General features: G+C 45.5%; 1 protein-coding gene across 1 annotated transcript in view; it reads left to right on the top strand.

Annotated features, from left to right (window-relative positions):
* The first annotated feature begins 1,717 nt into the window (after positions 1 to 1,717).
* The window catches only part of TDRD3 (tudor domain containing 3), a 273,694-nt gene continuing 253,767 nt past the window's right edge, over positions 1,718 to 21,644 (top strand). The window contains exon 1 of the mRNA XM_054013628.1: positions 1,718 to 1,994. Within this exon, the coding sequence (XP_053869603.1) occupies positions 1,954 to 1,994 (41 nt within the window). The 5' untranslated portion in view covers positions 1,718 to 1,953. The remainder of the gene's footprint in view (positions 1,995 to 21,644) is intronic.

Raw genomic sequence — 21,644 nt, 5'->3', positions numbered from 1 at the left:
GTGCAAATTTGATAGCTAATGTGCTTTTTTTAAAACTGTATTATGTTTGTGACATGTTTCAGAGGAGCTCTGTGTGCTACACTGGGCCAAAAAAAAAAAAAAAAGATGTGAGCAATTTAATACCAGCTTACATTGTGTTGCAATGATTAGAAACCTGTAGTGTGTAATGGTAACAGTAAAAAGTAAATTTTAAGTGTTCTGCTAAGATTTATATAGTATTATAGTTTGCACTGTAACTAGTTTAATTATTGTAACTGTGCATTCTGTTTTAATCTTAAAACTTTTAAATATCAGGAAAAAAAAAACAAAAATGGATAATTAAAAAAAAAAATCACTTGCTTTGGCCATGAGGCTCAATTGCTGGACTGTCACTTTGAAAGGCCATCTGCAAAGGAAAGAAATTTGGTTGTGCCCTTATTTGCTTTGAAACAATATATAAAGAAGGCCTAAAAGCTATCTTTAAATACACAACATATCCCTCTCACAAATACTAATGATCAGGTCTTGACTAATTAATTTTTCTCCATAAGATGGTATGTGTATTTAGGAAACTAACAGGACTGTGATATCACAGGCCTTAATGAAGTCAACCCTAGTGGAGGGGTAATGAATTTAGGCCTCCAGCTCCTCCATAGAGTACCACTGCACAGACCCATGCAGATAAACTGCCTCCCTGTGTCAGGGCCTTAGGTTCAGATAGAGGATGGGAGGTGCCATGCCTAGGGTGAGTATATGTGCAGGCCAGTCCCTTTTTTAAGCCCTACTCTGGCTGTCCCAACTTTTTTTTGGCAAAGGTGTGCATTTGTCCCAGTTGCTCTTGCCTACTGATCAAATGCCCATCTTTGTGAAAAAAGTGAGGTGTGGTAGAACGTGCAGGGGTGTGAGAAGTGATGCCAGCCCTGTGCAGGGGGTGAAGGCAGGGCCCGACTGAGCAGCCTTGTGCAGGGATGGGGCGGAGGGCTCTGGCGTGCGACTCATCAGGTCAGCCCTGCATGGGAGGCTGGGGTGGAGCTCACGCTAGCCTCACACACTGTCCTGTTTTCCCTTTGGGAAAGATGGTCACCTTAGCTCTGCATTGCTGAAAGGCCTTTTTCTCTGGGCAGCGTCCCAGAGGCAACAGTTTGCACCATATCTAAGTGCTGGGAGCGGGCATTACAGCCCTGGGCAGGGCCTGGCCTAGTGAGACCTTTGGAGCCCCAGTACCTCCCCTTTTATGTCATTTACATACAGATTTGCCCCCCACCGTGCTTCTCACTCCAGTACCATTGTCCCCCATCAAATCTGCTTCCAGGTGCAAGAGCTGAGACCAGGGCCGCCTGAGCAGTCGGAACTCGTACAAACTGTCTCCTGCCCACAAGGGCATTGACTTCATTCCCGCCCCTGCCCGGCCGTGTGTGACAGTAACACCCCCCCGCTCCCTAGGCCCATGTGGCCGAGCCACGCCGCCCGTGGGCTCCCCGGCCCCCTGCCAACATCCACAAGCACCGGCGGGAGCCGGACAGTCAAGTCCCCCCCGCCCCCGTCAGCGGCCTGGCCCCACGGCGCCCGCAGGTAGCCCAGTCCCTGGGGCGGCCGCGGCGCTAGCGCCGCCTCCTCTGCCCGTCTCCGTGATGGCGGCGCCGGCGGCCTCGCTGGTGCTGGCAGAGGGCGCTGGGCCCGCGCCTCCTCAGTAGCGGCGGGGCTGGAGCCTCCCCGGCTCGGCGGCTTTGTTCGCTTGCAAGCGGCGGGGTCTGCGCCGGGGTCGCCGCCGCCTCTGCCCGGCGAGCTGAGCCGAAAGCCGGCGGGGGCGCGGCCCTCAGCCGGGAGGGGCGGGCCGGGCCACGCGGCTCCTCCCCCGCAGCTGCTGCTGCCCCGGGTACGGGCCCCGCCGGCCGCCCAGCGCCGCGGCAAGTTTGTGGGAAGCAGCAGCCAAGGGCCACGGGGGCGGCGGCGGCGACGACGGCGGGAGCCAGCATGGCTGGCGGGACGAGCTCCGCGCTCTCGGAGTCAGGCTGGTAAGTGGGGCCTGCCCAGTGTGCGGCTCCGTGGGGCCGATGGTGGGACTCGGGGCCTGCCTGGAGGGTCGGGACTGGGCTGGGAAACGGCTGCTGCTCTAGGCCTCTCTGGTTCCTGCCCCTTTCCATCCTGGCAGTACGTGCCTCCCCCCGCCTTGTGAGAGGAGCAGGAAGTGCTTGGGGTGGGGGAAGGTAGGTAGCTTTCACATTTGAATGGTAGCTATTGATTTGACCTTTCTGGGTCACTCAGAGGGGATGTGTTACGTACAGTCCTTGAGCAAAAGATCAGGCACCAGACCTGATCAGTTTGCCCTGGTTTATACGGTGAAGAGTTGATCTAGTCCTACATGTTTTCTACTTGTTACATGGGTAGGTGGGCTGTAGTTGCTTCTACTTGCAGAGGCATGCTGGGGCTTTTTCCGTTATTTTATGCACCTGGGCAGTGGGTTCCCTTCATCATCTTCCATAAATGAAACAGAAAGTAAGGTTAACAGTTAATGAAGTAAGTTTCCCAGAATCCCCCAGAGTTAGTATTATTGAGCTAATGTCACAGAAATGATCAAAAGGTAAAGCTTAATGCACCAAGAAGTTGTCTAAATTCATAGGCCTTGCATAGTCTATTCCAGTCTTTCTCTGAACAGTTTCCCCTCATTGCTAACAATGATATTTGGGTGCAGCTCTACAGTAACAAAAGTGGGAATACTGATTTAGACAAGGTTCTTAACAACCAGTGGTAGTTTTTACTGTCATTTCGTATAGACATGCTGCAAATAGGTTTAGTTGAGATGTAGTTAAAACACTGTAGGCACATGCCTTTCTGGACTACTAATACTACCACTGGTTGTGTTGCATGGGTAGGAAACTTTATTTAAAAAAAGGGGGTGATTGTAGACAAAGCTGTAGTGAGGGGCAGACTTAGGACTAGAACGCAGGAATCCTAACTCTCTCCAGTTTGTGCTAATAATTAGCAACACTTACTAGACTGACTACTTTTTCCAATACAAAGCATACACATACTCACCAGGGTATGGGTTAGTATTATTTATTTACTAGCTTAGACTTTTTTCTTGACTATTTTACAACCCTTTTGTAAAAATGAGCACTCCTTGCAATATTTGCTAATTGTAAAAATTAGTAATTTAGGCCTAATTTGGAAAATTACTGTAGTACATGCTTAAACGTCAAGCATGTGAGTAGGCTCATTGACTTGAGTGGGAATACTTGCTTAAAGTCCCACATGCTTCAAATATAGTGTGTACCTCCTTGCTTCCTGTGGTTCGTTGGATTGGGGCCTTAGAGTGCCTAAATTTATTGCTGCCACTTTAAAAGGATCACAACAAATGTCACATTTTAATTGCTGGATCTTATATACTGTAACACCTATACTGGTTCTTCAAATTTTAATTCAAAGTTCAGTTTCTGGAAAAAATAACAATCTATGGGAAGACTGTAAATCTGCTGATCTGTGAATTTTCTGCTCCAACAAACTTGGATTGCCTTTGAAATAACCTGCTGTTCTTTTATGGAATCATTGATCAAACTGAGAAGCTGAGGTGTCTTGCTAGGTCTGCTTCTCTGCAGATGCTTGGCTAAGGAGTAAAGGTGCTAATTTCAGAAATTATATTATTTTAACTCTATTCTAGTGTGTAGACTTCAATATACAGGATCATGACTCTTGGCCACTAGAGATTAGGCACAAAGGTAAATTAATTTTAATAAGTGTATTGAAGGAACTGTATTAGCAATTATAAGTTGAAATTAACCAACTTTTCAGACAAGCAGTTTATACTTAAGTTTTGTTTGTTGTTGTTGTTTCTGGTTTCTTATTATGCAGTATATAGATATAATTGTATCAGAGTAGAGGAGTTATTTGCTTCTGTATTTTGCACTGGTGCAACTGCTGCTTGAATATTGGAATATCCAGTTCTGGGGTCCACAAGTCAAGAAGGATATTGAAAAATTGAAGTGGGTTCAGAGAAGAGCCATGAGAAAAATTAGAGGATTAAAAAACATGCCTTATATTGATGGATTCGAGCTCTGTCTGTTTAGTTCAACAAAGAGAATGTTAAGGGATTACTTGATTACAGTCTGTAAGAACCTACATGGGGAACAAATATTTAATAATGGGCTCTTCAATACCGCAGAGAAAGGTATAACACGATCAAGTGGCTGGAAATTGAAGCTAAAAAAATTTAGACTAGAAATGGGGTGTAAATTTTTAACAGTGAAAGTAATTAACTATTGGAATGATTTACCAAATGTTGTGGTTGATTCTCTATCACTGGGCATTTTTTAAAATCAAAATTGGATTTTTTCTAAAAGATATGCTCTGGGAATTATTTTGGGGGGATTTCTGTGGCCTGTGTTATACAGGAGAACAGACTAGATGACCACAATGGTTCCTTCTTGATTTGGAATCTGTGAATTGAAAATTTTTAGGCTGCTGCCACTTTTCTATTTTGACAGTCAAATGAATGTAGTACTAAGAAGATGGCTTGTTGATATTTGCACCACTCAAACATTTTAGTGGCTAGCTTATATTAATGTATAATTGCATTCACACAGTTTCTGCAGTGTGTGTCCTGGACCTTGGCAAGCTACAGCATTGGGGAGTGACTGATGTGCTTAAGCATTTGATTTGTGCCCTCATGATGTTGCAGGAGGTGAGCCAGTGGCGGGTAGTGGGCTGACTGCTAGTCACTAGGGTTACCATATTTCAGCGAGCAAAAAAGAGGACAGGAGGAGCCCTGCCCTAGCCCCGCCCCTCCCACTTCCCGCCCCCCCTGACCTCCCAACCCTCCCCCCGTTCCTTGTCCCCTGACTACCCCCTCCTGGGACCCCTGCCCCTAACTGCCCCCCAGGACTATCTAAGCCTCCCTGCCTCTTGTCCCCTGACTGCCCCAACCTTTATCCACACCCCCACCCCCAGACAGACCCCTGGGACTCCCACGCCCCATCCAACCACTCCCCACCCCCTGACAGCCCCCCCCCCCAGAACTCCCAACCCATCTAAACCCCTCTGCTCCCTGTCCCCTGACTGCTCCGATCCCTCTCCGCACTCCTGCCCCCTGACAGCCTCCCCCAGAACTCCCAACCCATCTAAACCCCTCTGCTCCCTGTCCCCTGACTGCTCCGATCCCTCTCCCCACCCCTGCCCCCTGACAGCTCCCCCCCAGAACTCCCAGCCCCCTACCCCCCCCCCCCGCTCCTTGTCCCCTGACTGCCCCCTCCTGGGACCCCTGCTCCTAACTGCCCTCCAGAACCCCACCCCCTACCTAAGACTCCCTGTTCCTTGTCCCCTAACTGCCCCCTCCTAAGACCCCCCCCCCCAACTGCCCACCAGGACCCTACCCCCTACCTGTACCCTGACTGCCCAAAACTTTCTCCACTCCCCCCAAAAAGCCCCCCCCCGTTTCTTGACTGCCCCCTCCAGAACCTCCCTGCCCCTTCTCCTGCCCCCCCTTACCCTGCTGCTCAGAACAGGGTGTTGGGCTCTGTGCGAGCCGGACACGTGGCTGAGCTCCCCAGCACAACAAAACCCGGTCCCTGGCCCTGCACAACAAAACCCGGTCCCTGGTCCGGACTGGGTTGCAGGGGAGAGCTGCCCTTGTATCAGCACAAAGTGCTCTCGCTCCCGTTTTGCTACCCTGCATGGCAGAAACCGCTCCCAGTTGCAAAAGGGGAGGGCTGCACTTTGTGCTGAGACACTTGCTCAGAATGCAGGGCGGAGCTCCTCTCCAGCTGCTCCGGAGTCCAGCCCGGGACTTTCCTGCAGCCCTCCCAGCCGCTCGCTCTGCTGTGCCGGGGGAGGGGGAAATCCCGGACATTGTGAGTGCTTTACAAATTCCCCCCGGACGCTATTTTTAGCACAAAAAGGAGGACATGTCCGGGTAAATCCGGACGAATGGTAACCCTACTAGTCACTGATCAGTCACTAGCGGCATGTTGTGACGTAGTCTTAGCGGTGGGGGGGGGCAACATATAGGAACAAAGTGAATGTACATCGTGGGAAGGAGGAGGAAGGGGAGAAGGATTGAAAAGGAGAGATGGACAACAGAAATATCATTAAGTAAACACCCAACTACTTTAACCCCCCCACACACATCTGTACTCAAGATGTTCTACTATTGCTCTGTGGGGTGGGGTGATATTTTTCCTTCACTCCTCCACCCTCTGATAGCAGCAGCAGAGCTTCAAGCAGATTTTAAACAAGTCTTCAGAACTGGTACTTAACTTGGTGTGTTTCTGGTCTATGTTTGCAGTTTAAAACATGATCAGCACCAGCTAAGTTGTGACTGTTGCTGGCACTGTCAGAAGTGGGAACCTTTCCTACTCCAGAGACAAGGTTAAAAGAATCTATAAGCCCAATTCTGTCCTCATTTACACCAGTTCTGCTCTTCTTTACATATGTGAAACACCATTGTCTTTTGCAACTGAAATTTAATTAACATATCTGTTGATTTGTGAGGCACCCTGTGCTCTAGCTTGCTTTCCCAAATCCTTACTGGTTCTGCTACAGTAACAAGAATTGAGAGTAGTAAAAACTAATTGTTGGCACTGAACTAAGCAGGTATAACTCTAAATACATTTATGGAGCTGATCTGCTGAGTAAGGTGATGGTGACATTACACAGTCATTTTGCAGAGTAGAACTGCGCTTGTTTTTTTTTTTTTTAACGTAGGGATATTTTAACCTTTTTTCCTAGATAAATGTGTCCATTAAAGAGTGTAGTTTGAAATTTCCACTTGACTCTATCTTACACACCACCTAATGCAAGAACTTAAATACTTTTATAAGCACAAAGGAATATTGTAGATATATTTTCTGATTCCAGGTAAATAAATTTTAAGATAAAAAAAAAAAATCTAAGGTACATCCAACTGGAAATAACAAGGAGTCTGGTGGCACCTTAAAGACTAACAGATTTATTTGGGCTTAAGCTTTCGTGAGTAAAAACCTCACTTCTTCGGATGCATAGAGTGAAAGCTACAGAAAACTGGAAATGTTAGAGATTTGTCTTGTATATTTGTTTTGGTATTACAAAATGTATTTTATTAAATTCTTTGAACATTATATTTGTTTGTCACGTGTAACTTTGATAATAGTGATCACTAATTACAGCAGATGTATTTCTTCACGTCATTTGGGAAATTTAGAGATTCAGCCCCCATTGATGTTAGTGTAGTTGTATTTTCTTATGCTTCTTTAGTCAGTTTGGAATTTTTTCCCTCTGAGGGTCCAGTATGAACTTCAGGTAGTATAGGGCTGTGTGATAAATAGTAATGGCAGTGATGATAGATAAAATCTGACAAATTCTGCACAAAATTTGTGTGTGTGTGTAGTATATATGAAAGACTCTTGACAATTTTTTTCTGTTATATTACATTTTATTTGGAATCTTGGATTTGGGAATGCCTTAACTTCTTTATGATTTACTTATTCTATGATGCCCACAAAAAATGAACTGAACCTAATATTAAAACAGATGCCCCCAAACCATTCTTCTTCTTTTCTCTCTGTTTTCAAGGGTGTCCCATTTTCTGTTTCTGGTTTGGTGAAAATGGGGGAGAGGGTGTGCCATTGATTTTTAATTCAGCCTCCTTGTGTGTCCCACCTGTGATCTCAATGAAGCTAGGGTCTTGTGGAAGAAGTGTATGTGATGATCCTAAATTACACTACAGTTTTTTTCCCCCTCATCCTAATGCATACGCACAAAGTGGCAGATAAAAAGTAGCATGGGCAACTTTAAATCTGACATTGCTTAACTTTTGAGTGCTTGGCTTTGTAAATTTAAATGATGATGGAGTCTCACATCGATGTATGAGATTCAGCAAAAACTACAGGTGAACAGGTATATGTGAAGTCAGACCAGTGTTCCCTCTAATTTTTCCCACGCATGTGCGGAATGAATTTTGACACATCACCTCCATATTGGTGCACATAACAAAATTCATGTGGCGGGGGGTGGGGCTGAGGGAATTGGAGTGTGGGAGGGGGCAGAGGGTTGCAGTGTGGGGTGGGGGGTGCAGGCTCTGGGGTGGGGCCGAGGATGCGGGGTTTGGGGTGCAGGCTGGCCCAGGGCAGCGGTTTAATGTGGCTGTGTAGTCCCGCCTCCCAGCGCTATAAAAAACCCCACCTCCACGAGGGGAGTAGCTACCAGCTCTGGGAGTGCGGCTACCAGCACTGAAGCACAGTCTACAGTGTCACGTAACAGTGCTGAAACTTGCAGAACTCAGGGGGGAGTTTTTTTACACCCCATAGTGAGAAAGTTGCAGCACTGTAAAGTGGCAGTGCCTTAATGTGCCTCACTTGAAAGCAGTTGTTGACAAATCTGCCACCACCTTGCTTTATTGTGAGCTGTTGCTTCCTAGTTGCTGGGATCAAATCTGACATGCTTTCAAGTATGGACTTCAGTGTGCCTTTATATCATTTGTAACCTACATAATTTTATTTTAAACTCTTCTTGTGTGTCATTTGTTGCTTTTTTTAAAGGAAAAAAGTAAAAATATTTAATAATATGTAGCTGTGACACCTCATTCATCATACTTCTGTCAGCAGGGTTTGAACCCTGTTCCTTTAGTGTTGCAGCACATAATCCTGCTGCCACACAAGCTACAGAACTAACTGCATTAGCTGGCAGTAGGAGAAGACTGTTATCCTAGGGTGGTGATTGGACCACTGAAGACAGGTGCTGGATCCAGAAGGTTGTCAGGGGAGCCTGGCCCACCTTGACACTTCCATCCGTCCCCACCCCCACCGCCAAGCTGGGGCAGGTTTTGTACCATGTGATGCTCATGGAATTGGGAGTGTGCCTCTGAGATTATGTGCTGGGTCTGGATGATTGCTGTTGACAGAAGCCTGGCCCGGCGCTCTCCCCCAGATGTCTGCTGTAGTTGCTCAAACAGCTTCAGGATGTTCCTAGTGCAGCAGCTGCTGCGGCTTTTGTGTGGGCCCAGCATTAGAATGTTTGTTTTCGGTTTAATGTTTTGGAATGCTCCCAGAATTTTCCTGAGGAATGCAAGTAAGTGGAGGGATATGGTAATTTTCAACAGTTGTGTATCAGCAATACTTTAACAGAATTTCATGGGACAAAAGAAATGCACCTCTCTAACCCCAGGGCTTTTCCACTGCCAGATTTCAGTGGCTTTCTATGGCCTTGGCTACACTTGCGGATTCACAGCGCTGCTGCGGCAGCGCCGTGAAGCGCGAGTGTAGTCGTGCCGCCAGTGCTGCGAGAGCTCTCTCGCAGCGCTGCAAGTACTCCACCTCTCCGAGGGGAATAACTTGCAGCGCTGCAAGTGAGCATGCAACGCTGCGAGCGCTGATTACACTGGCGCTTTATAGCGCTGCACTCGCTGCGCTCGGGGGCTGTTTTTTCACATCCCTGAGCGCAGCAAGTGCAACGCTGTGAATTGCCAGTGTAGCCAAGGCCTATGATAGTGGATGTGTTAGATCTTAAAAAAAAAAAAAAAAAAAGAAAGTTTCAAGTATCTTTTTTTTTTAATGAAAAGTGTTAGGCAACCTGAATATAGGGCTTGCTACCAGGATCCCCTTTAATAGAAAGCACTGTTTGCCAATAGTTAATACAAAGGTCATCTATTTGTAAGTGTAGGGATGAACTGGGAATATGAGACATCACTGTATGTTAACTGTTGGCAAATTCAATTTTTTTTTTTACAGCAACAACTGTGCTTGGGTGCTGATTAAAATGTTCATCACTAGATCTGTATTTATAAAGTAATTATAGATCTGACTCCTGTTATAACATATGGGAATCAATGCTGAAATTCCATTCTTTAAAACTGTAATCCTGAAATATTACTTAGGCTAGGTCTACACTGGGGGGAGGCGGGGTGTCGAGCTAAGATACACAACTTCAGCTACGCGAATAGCGTAGCTGAAGTTGGTGCATCTTAGGTTGATTTACCTGGCCGTGAGGACGGCGGCGAGTCGACCGCTGCCACTCCCCCGTTGACTCCGCTTCCGCCTCTCGCCGTGTTGGAGTTCCGGAGTCGATGGCAGAGCAATCGGGGATCGATTTTATCACGTCTACACTAGACATACCCTTAGTCGCTTAAAATAATATATTTAACAGATATATTCTTCCGATGTAGTAGTAAATAGTCTACTGTAGTAAATACTTTTATGAGAACTGAAATACTTTTTCAGCACTGGAAGCTCCAATTTTGATTTAATTTTATAATATATCTGTCGTTCAGGATATAGCACTAAAATATAGCACTTGAAAAACATGTAATGTAAGAATCTATCAGGTGGCCATATAATATTTACACATTATGGTGTATCTTAAAATCACTTTTGTAACTCTCTTTTGATGTTAGTGGTTGTTGCACGCACATCATGGATAGAACAGACTTCATAAAATAATGCTGAATTATAGCTATTTCAGTTAAAAGAAAATAAAAATAACCTCCTTCCACCCAAATCCTATGTTAACGGATTGTTGAAATTGACCAGTAGGGTACTCAGAATCACGAAATTCCAAAATTAATCTTGCATGGCCTGTCTTAATTCTACCCATTTGTATGCATTATAATCTTTAATTACAGGAGTGTATACTATCATATAACGTTTAAAAACATTCTACAATAATAGGTACATGTGTAGTATTGGTAATATTTTTTTTATATTTGCCCTACTTTTGCTGTACTTGCAGTGATTTATCATAATGCTTCCCTGACTTAAATTTGGTTTATAGATACTTTTCTCTGTGGTATGTATTATAAATAGTTAGGACCCATAATTTTCATACGAGTGTTTTGTAGCCTTTTTTGTTTGAGATACACAGAACATTACACAGTGTTACAAAGTGCTTCACATGTGTAGCTTTAAGGTCATGGAAAAATCTACCTCTTTATGCATATGGATAATTACATGTTCCCATACTGCTTCTCAAATAATCCAATGTGTCATTTTTTTCTATAGCCTTACGTGCGTGTGTAGCAACTTCTGGGAGTGTATACTATATTGTGTATGCCAAACAGTTAAAGAAGGTCACTTGTATGAAAAGTACAAAAGGGAATCATACCTGCAACATAAAGTAGAGAGTATCCTCCAATCCTGCAAATGGCTACATGTCAGTAGTTTAATTGACCAGTGGTGTCCATAGATGATGATTGGAAGATATATCACGATTCCTTGAAATAGTGCTGTAACGTTACAAAATATAATTTCAGTGAAGGATGCAAGTACTTATAGAGGCTACAGAAAAGTTGGACAGCCTTTTAGTCCATGTAACAAAGTGCTTACAGATCAAATTGTAAGAAAGTTGAAATTAATAATTAGATATAGAAGGCTTTTCTTCTCTCTACCAGTGTTTTAATAAAGAATTTATTTGTGTAGTATTGGTTCAACATTTATTACATATGGGCTATCTCCCTGGTGGAACAAACTGCTCTTGGAGTTAATTCCTTTAAAGAGCGAAGAAAATGTTAATTTTTACAGTTAGATTTTCAGTTTATTACATGTTAATTGCTTGATAAAATTGTAGATAAAGCCTCTATAGCTATAGCAAGGTCATGACCCAAAACTGGGTCACCAGAATTTATCAGAGAGTTGCATGGGAGGCGTGGGGTGGGGGTGGGGGTGGAGGGATGGAATCGGGTGTGGATGGGAGGGCTCAGGGGAGAGGTTGTAGAGCCCGCCCCACAGTCTGCCCACAGCAGTGCCTCCTGAGACTCTGGTCCTGTGGGATTGATTAGACTCTGTTCCCCACTCCAGGTGTTTCCATGTGGTGCATGGGATTGCAATTGTTCAGGTTTGGCCCAGCCACCCTCTCTGTTCTAATGATGGGTGATCAGCAAGGCCAAATTTGAGTGATTGGCTCTGCAACCTCACGTGTGAGTAATGTTGCAACCTGGCACAAATGTGGCATGGCTGGGCCGAACCTGAGCGGTGCTGTGACTCCCGAGGTCACAATGCCTGGAGTGGGGAGCCGAGCCCAGCCAGCCCTGTGGGGCTGGGAATGCCGCTGTGGTATGTACAATGTACTTGTTATGTTAATGTGTATATTGTATGTTGTGGATAAGAAAGACAGTTGGCAGTTTTTCAAAGAGACATTATTAAGGGCTCAAGAGAAAACTATCCCACTGCGTAGGAAAGATAGGAAATATGGCAAGAGACCACCCTGGCTTATCCAGGAGATCTTCAGTGATCTAAAACTCAAAAAAGAGTCCTACAAAAAGTGGAATCTTGGTCAAATTACAAAGGATGAATATAAACAAATAACACAAGTATTTAGGGACAAAATTAGAAAAGCCAAGGCACAAAACGAGATTAAACTAGCTAGGGACATAAAAGGAAACAAGAAAACATTATACAAATACGTTAGATGCAAGAAGACAACCAAGGACAGAGTAGGCCCGTTAGTCAGTGGGGGGGAAAGACAATAACAGAAAATGTGGAAATGGCAGAGGTGCTTAATGACTTCATTTCGGTTTTCACTAAGAAGGTTGGTGGCGATTGGGCGTCTAACATAGTGAATGCCAGTGAAAATGAGGTAAGATCAGAGTCTAAAATAGGGAAAGAACAAGTCAAAAATTACTTAGACAAGTTAGATGTCTTCAGATCACCAGGGCCTGATGAAATGCATCATAGAATACTCAAGGAGCTGACTGAGGAGATATCTGAGCCATTAGCTATTACCTTTGAAAAGTCATGGGAGACATTCCAGAAGACTGGAAAAGGGCAAATATAGTGCCTGTCTATAAACAGGGAAATAAGGATAACCTGGGGAATTACAGACCAATCAGCTTAACTTCTGTACCCGGAAAGATAATGGAGCAAATAATTAAGCAGTCAATTTGCAAACACTTAGAAGATATAAGGTGATAAAACACAGTCAGTATGGATTTGTCAAGAACAAATCGTGTCAAACCAACCTGAGAGCTTTCTTTGACAGGGTAACAAGCCTTGTGGAGTTGGGGGGAAGCAGTAGATGTGATATATCTTGACTTTACTAAGGCTTTTGATACTGTCTCTCATGACCTTCTCATAAACAAACTAGGAAAATATAATCTAGATGGAACTACTATAAGGTGGGTGCATAACTGGTTGGAAAATCGTTCCCAGAGAGTAGTTTTCAGTGTTTCAGTCATGCTGGAAGGGCATAACGAGTGGGGTCCCACAGGGATTGGGTCTGGTTTTGTTCAATATCTTCATCAATGATTTAGATAATGGCATAGAGAGTACACTTATAAAGTTTGTGGACAATACCAAGCTGGGAAGGATTGCAAGTGCTTTGGAGGATAGGATTAAAATTCAAAATGATCTGGATAAACTGGAGAAATGGTCTGAAGTAAATTGGATGAAATTCAATAAGGACAAATGCAAAGTACTCCACTTAGGAAGGAACAATCAGTTGCACACATACAAAATGGGAAATGATTGCCTAGGAAGGAGTACTGCAAAAGGTATCTGGATGTCATAGTGGATCACAAGGTAAATATGAGTCAACAGTATAATGCTGTTGCAAAAAAAGCAAACATAATTCTGGGATGTATTAGCAGGAGTATTGTAAGCAAGACATGAGAAGTAATTCTGCTGCTCTACGCTGCGCTGATTAGGCCTCAACTGGAATATTGTGTCCAGTTCTGGGTGCCACATTTCAGGAAGTCCAGAGAAGAGCAACAAAAATGATTAAAATTCTAGAAAACATGATCTATGAGGGAAGATTGAAAAAATTGGGTTTGTTTAGTCTGGAGAAGAGAAGATTGAGAGGGGCATGGTGACAGTTTTCAAGTTCATAAAAGGTTGTTACAAGGATGAGAGAGAGAAATTGTTTTTCTTAACCTCTGAGGATAGGACAAGAAGCAATGGGCTTAAATTGCAGCAAGGGAGGTTTAGGTTGAACAGTAGGAAAAGCTTCCTAACTGTCAGAGTGGTTGGGCACTGGAATAAATTGCCTAGGGAGGTTGTGGAATCTCCATCATTGGGGATTTTTAAGAGCAGGTTGGAGAAACACCTGTCAGGGATGGTCTAGGTCAAGGCTTCTCAAGCTGGGGATCGTGAGGCTATTACATGGGAGATCGCGAGCTGTCAGCCTCCACCTCAAACCCCGCTTTGCCTCCAGCATTTATAATGGTGTTAAATATATAAAAAAGTGTTTTTAATTTATGGGGGGGGGGGGTGAGTCGCACTCAGAGGCTTGCTGTGTGAAAGGAGTCACTGGTACAGAAGTTTGAGAACCACTGGTCTAGGTAATATTTAGTCCTGCCATAAGTGCAGGGGACTGGACTAGATGACCTCTTGAGGTCCCTTCCAGTTCTGTGATTCTATGAAATATTTAGTAAGTGAGATTTTTTTGCACTAAATCTATTTACTGGGTCGTAACAGGTTATCAAGGCTTACAAATGAGTCCTGAGCCCTAAAAGTTTGAGAACCACTGTTAGACTCATAGAATTTAAGGTCCGAAGGGACCATTATGATCATCTAGTCTGACCTCCTGCACAATGCAGGCCACAGAATCTCATCCACCCACTCCTGTAACAAACCCCTAACCTATGTCTGAGTTATTGAAGTCCTCAAATCGTGGTTTAAATACCTCAAGGTGCAGAGAATCCTCCAGCAAGTGACCCGTGCCCCATGCCGCAGAGGAAGGCAAAAAACCTCCAGGGCCTCTGCCAATCTGCCCTGGAGGAAAATTCCTTCCCAACCCCAAATATGGCGATCAGTTAAACCCTGAGCATGTGGGCAAGACTCACCAGCCAGCACCCAGGAAAGAATTCTCTGTAGTAACTCAGTAACTCACTGTTCTATCACATTCATGCTTCTTTTATATTAGAAATGATCAATTGTGCTTCAGTTCTGTAGTCTGAAATACAACTATCCATGAGAAAACTCATAGACAAGATCCCTCTTGTCATAAACATGCTTAACTTCATTACTGTTAGGGTAAATGCATAAAGTTTATGGGGGAAGTTTTCAAAAGTACAAAGGGTAATTGGGTGCCTATCTGCTCTTTTCAGAGTAACAGCCGTGTTAGTCTGTATCCGCAAAAAGAAGAACAGGAGTACTTGTGGCACCTTAGAGACTAACAAATTTATTAGAGCATAAGCTTTCGTGGACTACAGCCCACTTGTGTCTTTGAAAATCTCCTCCCCCCTCCGTTGCTAAATTGCAGTATCACAGCATAGAAAAAAGTTTAGTTTTAAGGTTGAAACGTTTAATTCTAAATCACAGTTTAGGACCCCATTCACACGGCCATTCTAAACTCTACAGTATATACCCAGCTCTCCTGTGTCTTTCTGTATGACCCAAGGAAAGTCATGGAACTGCCTTATCTGATTATGCTTGCCAGCTTTTTAAAATACTTTGAGTTTTACAGTTGAAGAACCCTATATAAGTGCTAAGAATTTTTATTCAGTGATGTTAGGGGCCAGTGCAGGAGTTGGAGAAGAAAGTGGGTTATTTTCAGGGATCTGTCTGTGACTTTATTCAGAGCAGCCATTTTTGAGTGAGTCTAATACTATGAGTCTGAAGTGATGAGTGAATTTGGGAATGTTGAGAGGAGCTTCAGATAAAAAAGTGTTATGTAATATCATGAATAGGGTGACCAGAGGTGCTGATTTTATCAGGACTGTCCCGATATTTGCTGCTTTGTCCTGTGTCCCAACCAGTGTTTGGACAAAAAAGAAATTTTTCCCTCCCGGAGGGACTCTCGCCCCCCCCCCCCCCGTCCCGGCTCCGTCCCCTCCTTCCCCCATTGGCTCTCTCCCCAAATCCCTGCCCTGGCCCCGTCTCTTCCCCAACCATGCAGCATTCCTCCTCCCTCCCAGGCTTGCAGCATGGCGGTGCAAGCCTGGAGGGAGGGGTTGGTGGCGGTGCCTAGATCCTGGAGCTGGTGAGTCAGCTCCGGCACTCAGGCACCGGGTGGGTGGGCAAAGGGAGGCTGGCAAGGGAGGGAGACAGGGGTCTCAGCTCTTCCCCCCCCATCCCGATATTTTATACTGCTGATCGGGTCACCCTAATCATGAATGATAATTCCTTTGCCTCATTTGAAAGAAAAATTTCTTCAAAACAAGTTTTGGGAACTATGAATATGTGTATTACTTTCCCTGTCTTAAGACACACTGAACTGTTTCTCTAACTGATTTTTTGTAGGTTCAGATACAGCACACATCAAATGTCTATATTTGTTTGGGTGTATATATTTTAATAGCCTTAAGAAAATGGATGCCTGGGATGAGGAACTTTTAATTATCGTTCATTAAGTTTGGAAATATCTACAAACTTTGAAATTCTTGCTTAAGGTGAGCACTACTCAACACTTATTCTTGGCAATATTATTCACAACTTTTTGTCTGTAGAGTGATGTGTATACATAATACTTTAAATCTAACATTACAAACTCAATATTACAAATTCGTTCTGGTATTAATGGTGAGTAGGTGAGCCGGGTTGCGGGGGAGGCTGAGGAGGTGGGCGGGCAGTGGGGGGGGGCAGGTGAGCCGCCGGCTGAGGAGGCGAGTGGGCAGGCAGTGGCAGGGGAGCAGGTGAGCCAGCGGCAGGGAAGGCGAGCGGGTGGGCAATGGTGGGGGGGGGGCAGGTGAGCCAGCGGCGGGGGTGGGGGGGCTGAGGAGGCGAGCGGTGAGTTGGTGGCTGACCTGTTCTACTGATCTGGTCTGGCTCCAATCCCCTCTCCAAGGGTTGCAGCTGTCTGGAGGTGCCTGCCTTCCTCATTCACACCTCATTCATTCAACAGGGCAATTGATTACAAAGTGGGGGGAAGATCTTATTCTACTTCTAGCAAAAAGACAGTTTTCTTTTACCTTAATTATACTACCTTAGGGGCCCGCTATAACATATTACCAAGGTTCAATAACGCTGTTTCGATGGGGCAGCGCTAGGGAAGGAGGGTTTGATTCTGCGGGGCGGGGGGCGCTGGGGGGGGGCAGCGTTGTGGGGGGGGTGTTTCAGGGGGGCTGGGTGGCGCTGGGGAGGGGTTCGGCGGCGCTGGAGTGGGGTTCGGCCCTCAGCTGTTTTCTTTGGAGTAATATGGCCCTCGCCGCTTTACGAGTTGTGCAGGCCTGGTCTACAGAAGTCATAGTAAGTAAAAGGGGAATGGTCACCCAACCTGAAAATACCTTACTTTTCATCTTACATTCAATAGCTAGCAGGTTTGGACCTGATTAATATTTAAATAGATGATCACTTGAGGACACTAGTACTTAGCATTTATATAGCACTTTATATTTTCAAAGCACTGTACAAACATTAAATAATACCAGGTGCTCTAATCTCTGCTTTTCTGTGATACCAAAGGCTGTTACTGATTTCATACATGGCTTGAAACATTTGCTGTGCACACATTACCTGAAGGTCTGTGCTGATTAGCCAGAGGCACGTTCCAAAAACTTGGGGAGAGTCTACAGGTAGCAAATGGGTGAGAAGACTGTGTTTTTAATCTGTTTGGTGCTTGTGGGGTGTTAACTTTTTGCTGTCCAATGTTTCCAGACTTGGATTCGTCCTTTTGTATCAATCTTGTGTGTAACAATTGCCTGGCAAATTTTGAGGCTCCCTACTGTCTCTGGGCTGCTGAGACATAAGAACAACCTATATCTTGCCCTGGCTCTGGGAGAGGGTAGGCTGGGCTCCCCACCTAAATACTGGAAAATATTTCATGACAGGCCCATTGTATTCCTTGGTCTTCATATTGGGAGGCTACTCTCTTCTAGCCCCTTCACCTCCTGCTGTTGTCTCTTTTTTTGGTCCTCCTCCCACTTAGGTTACATTTCTACCTCCTAAAACCAAACAAATCTGCCCTGTAGTGACACTATAAAGACAGCTGGAAAAAATTAATGCATTTAAAATTTATTTCATGTAATTTGGAGCTATGAAGAATAATAATATGCATAATCCTAATTACATGTGTTCTTCATGATGTCTCTGCGGGGTGTAGGTTAGGTGGTTTGTCTGTTTTAGCTGTGTATTTCCATATCTTAAAGGGTTTTTGATTTCTTTTAAGTTTAACCGTAATGTTGAATTTCTTGGCTTGGCTAGTGCCTCTTTTATTTGTTTGGGTAAAGGGGGGATACTTACACCTTCCTGGTATTGTTTTTATCTTGAAGTAACGGATATGTACTCTCAACCCTAGCTCCAATTCAATGTAGTTCTTATCTGGTAATAATACTTAATAAGTACACGTGATTCGTGTTTGGATAGAAGCCATAGCAATTTTATTAACTTCATGAGCATTCAGCTTTTAGTCTGCTCAGATTTTTGGAAGCATCAGGTTCATACTTGGCATGCTTAATGCAGTTATTATCATAGCCACTTTCATACTAGTAAAGACAGTTGTTCTTGAGCGCCTGGCTAAGGGCTTCTCTACAGAGTCTGGTAGTCCATAGCAAGCTGAGGTTGTTGATCTATGTAGCTTGATGCACACTAAGGCTATGTCTACACTACAGACCTTACAGTGTCACAGCTGTACCGCTGCAGCTCTGTAAAGTCGTCTTCTGTATAGCTGCTCTATGCCGATGGGAGAGAGGTCTCCTGTCAGCATAATTAAACCACCTCCAAAGAGTGGCATTATCTATGTCAGCAGGAGAGCGTTTTCCACCCACATAGCGCTGTCCACACTGGGGCTTCTGTCCGTGAAACTTATGTCAGTCGGGGTGTGGTTTTTTTCACACCCCTGACTGAGAAAAGTGATAGCGTAGACATAGCCTAAGTGGCCTTGTGGACCCTGCTACCATGCAGTAAAGATTCGATAGTATTCTTTGACATACTGCTTTTTTATTGTCAAAAATCCACCCTTGTCTCCCTGATCCCACTGTTTAAAAACTCTTGTCCATGACTTGGTCTTGGTCTCATCTTGGTTACTGTAACTTCCTTTCCATTCTATCCTATTCTTATTGACCTCTCCTGCCACCTCCTTTTGCACTCTTGGGGTATGTGCTCACTAGGAAATTAGGTCGAATTTATAGAAGTCGATCTTTAGAAAGCGATTTTATACAGTCGATCGTGTATGTCCCCACTAAGCGCAGTAGGTTGGCAGAGTGCGTCCTCAATACCGTGCCTAGCATCAACTCACGGAGTGGTGCACTGTGGGTAGCTATTCCATAGTTCCCGCAGTCTCCGCTGCCCATTGGAATTCTGGGTTAAGGTTCCAATGCTTGATGGGGCAAAAACATTGTTGCAGGTGGTTTTGGTTACATGTCGTCAGTTGCCCCTCCCTCTGTGAAAGCAACGGCAGACAATCATTTCGCACCTTTTTTCTGTGCAGACGCCATACCACGGCAAGCATGGAGCGTGCTCAGCTCAGCTCACCGTCATTGCTGCTGTTGTGTCCTGGGTGCTGCTGGCAGCAAACGGTGCAGTAGGTCTGCAAACCATCGTCGTTCACCGCTTCCGCTGCAACTCCGCTCTCCTGCTGCTGTAAATGAGCTCAGATTCAATTGCATAAATGATGACTGAGCTCAATAGAGTAAATGAGCTCAGTCTTCCACCGCTTCCGCTGCAACTCTGCTCTCCTGGTGCCATGAATCCACCTTGCAGGTCCTCTCGTCGTTCGGCATAAATATCTATTCTCATGGCATCCGTCGTCATCCACTGCAACTCTGCTCTCCTTCAGACTCCATACCATGGCAAGCATGGAGCCCGCTCAGGTCACCACTGCTGTTGTGAGCATTGTAAACACCTCACACATTATCCTGCAGTATGTGCAGAACCTGCAAAAGCAGGCGAGTAGGCGACCACAACGATATCACGATAGTGATGAGGCCATGGACACAGACTTCTCTCAAATCACGGGCCCTGGCAATTTGGACATCATGGTGGTAATAGGGCAGGTTCATGCCGTGAAACGCCGATTCTGGGCCTGGGAAACAAGCACGGACTGGTGGGACCGCATAGTGTTGCAGGTCTGGGATGATTCCCAGTGACTGCGAAACTTCTGCGTGTGTAAGGGCACTTTCATGGAACTTTGACTTGCTTTCCCCTGCCCTGAAGCGCAAGAATATCAAGATGAGAGCAGCCCTCACAGTTGAGAAGCAAGTGGAGATAGTCCTCTGGAAGCTTGCAATGGAGGTCAGTAGGGAATCAATTTGGAGTGGGTAAATCTACTGTGAGGGCTGCTGTGATTCAAGTAGCCAGTGCAATCACTGAGCTGCTGCTATCAAGGGCAGTGACTCTGGGAAATGGGCCATAGTGAATGGCTTTGCTGCAATGGGATTCCCTAACTGTGATGGGGTGATAGATGGAACGCATATCCCTGTCTTGGGACTGGACCACCTTGGTAGCCAGTGCATAAACTGCAAAGGGGACTTTTCAATGGTGCTGCAAGCACTGGTGGATCACAAGGGACGTTTCACCGACATCAACGTGGGATGGCCGGGAAAGGTACATGACGTTCGCATCTTCAGGAATTCTGGTCTGTTTGAACAGCTGCAGGAAGGGACTTACTTCCCAGACCAGGAGATGATAATTGGGGATGTTGAAATGCCTATAGTTATCTTTGGGGATCCAGCCTACTCCTTAATGCCATGGCTCATGAAGCCATACACAGCCACCCTGGATAGTAGTAAGGAGCTGTTCAACTATAGGCTGAGCAAGGGCAGAATGGTGGTAGAATGTGCATTTGGGCATTTAAAAGCACGCTGGCTCAGTTTACTGACTCAGTTAGACCTGAGCGAAACCAATATTCCAATTGTTAATTGCCGCTTGCTGTGTGCTCCACAATATCTGTGAGAGTAAGGGGGAGTCGTTTTATGGCGGGGTGGGAGGTTGAGGCAAATCGCCAGGGCGATTAGAAGCCAGATACCAGGGCGATTAAAAGAGCACAGTTGGGCGCGCGCTGCGCATCAGAGAAGCTTTGAAAACCAGTTTCATGACTGGCCAGGCTATGGTTTGACAGTTATGTTTGTTTCTCCTTGATGAAAACCCGCCCCCTTGGTTCACTCTACTTCCCTGTAAGCAAACTGCCCTCTCCCCTTTGATCATTGCTTGTAGAGGCAATAAAGTCATTATTGTTTCAAAATCATGCATTCTTTATTAATTCATCACACAAATAGGGGGATAACTGCCCAGATAGCCCGGGAGGGGTGGGAGAGAAGGGAAGCACCGGGTGGGGTGGTGGTTGAGGGGAGGAGGGAAGGACAAGGTCACACTGCGCTTCAAAACTTATTGAATGCCAGCCTTCTGTTGCTTGGGCAGTCCTCTGGGGTGGAGTGGTTGGGTGCCCGGAGCCCGCCCGCCCTCCCTCCCCTGCGTTCTTGGGCATTTGGGTGAGGAGGCTATGGAACTTGGGGAGGAGGGCGGGTGGTTACGCAGGGGCTGCAGTGGTGGTCTGTGCTCCTGCTGCCTTTCCTGCAGCACCACCAGATGCCGGAGGATATCAGTTTAATTCCCCAGTAGCCTCAGCATTGCATCCAGCCTCGTCTCATCTTGCTCCCGCCACCTCTCATCTTGCTCGTCCCTCCTGTCCTTGCGTTCATTTTCTGCTTTCCTGGACTCTGATATTGTTTGCCTCCATGCAATCTGCTGAGCTCTTTCAGTGCGGAAGGACTGCATGAGCTCAGAGAACGTTTCATCACAAGTGCATTTTTTCCACCTTCTTATCTGTGCTAGCCTCTGGGACGGAGATGATAGGGGAATGTTGAAACATTTGCAGCTGCAGGAGGGAAAAAAGGG

Source organism: Malaclemys terrapin, chromosome 1 (genome assembly GCF_027887155.1).
Source record: "Malaclemys terrapin pileata isolate rMalTer1 chromosome 1, rMalTer1.hap1, whole genome shotgun sequence".
Lineage (NCBI taxonomy): Eukaryota > Metazoa > Chordata > Testudines > Emydidae > Malaclemys > Malaclemys terrapin.
This window is presented reverse-complemented; position numbering and strand designations above follow the sequence as displayed.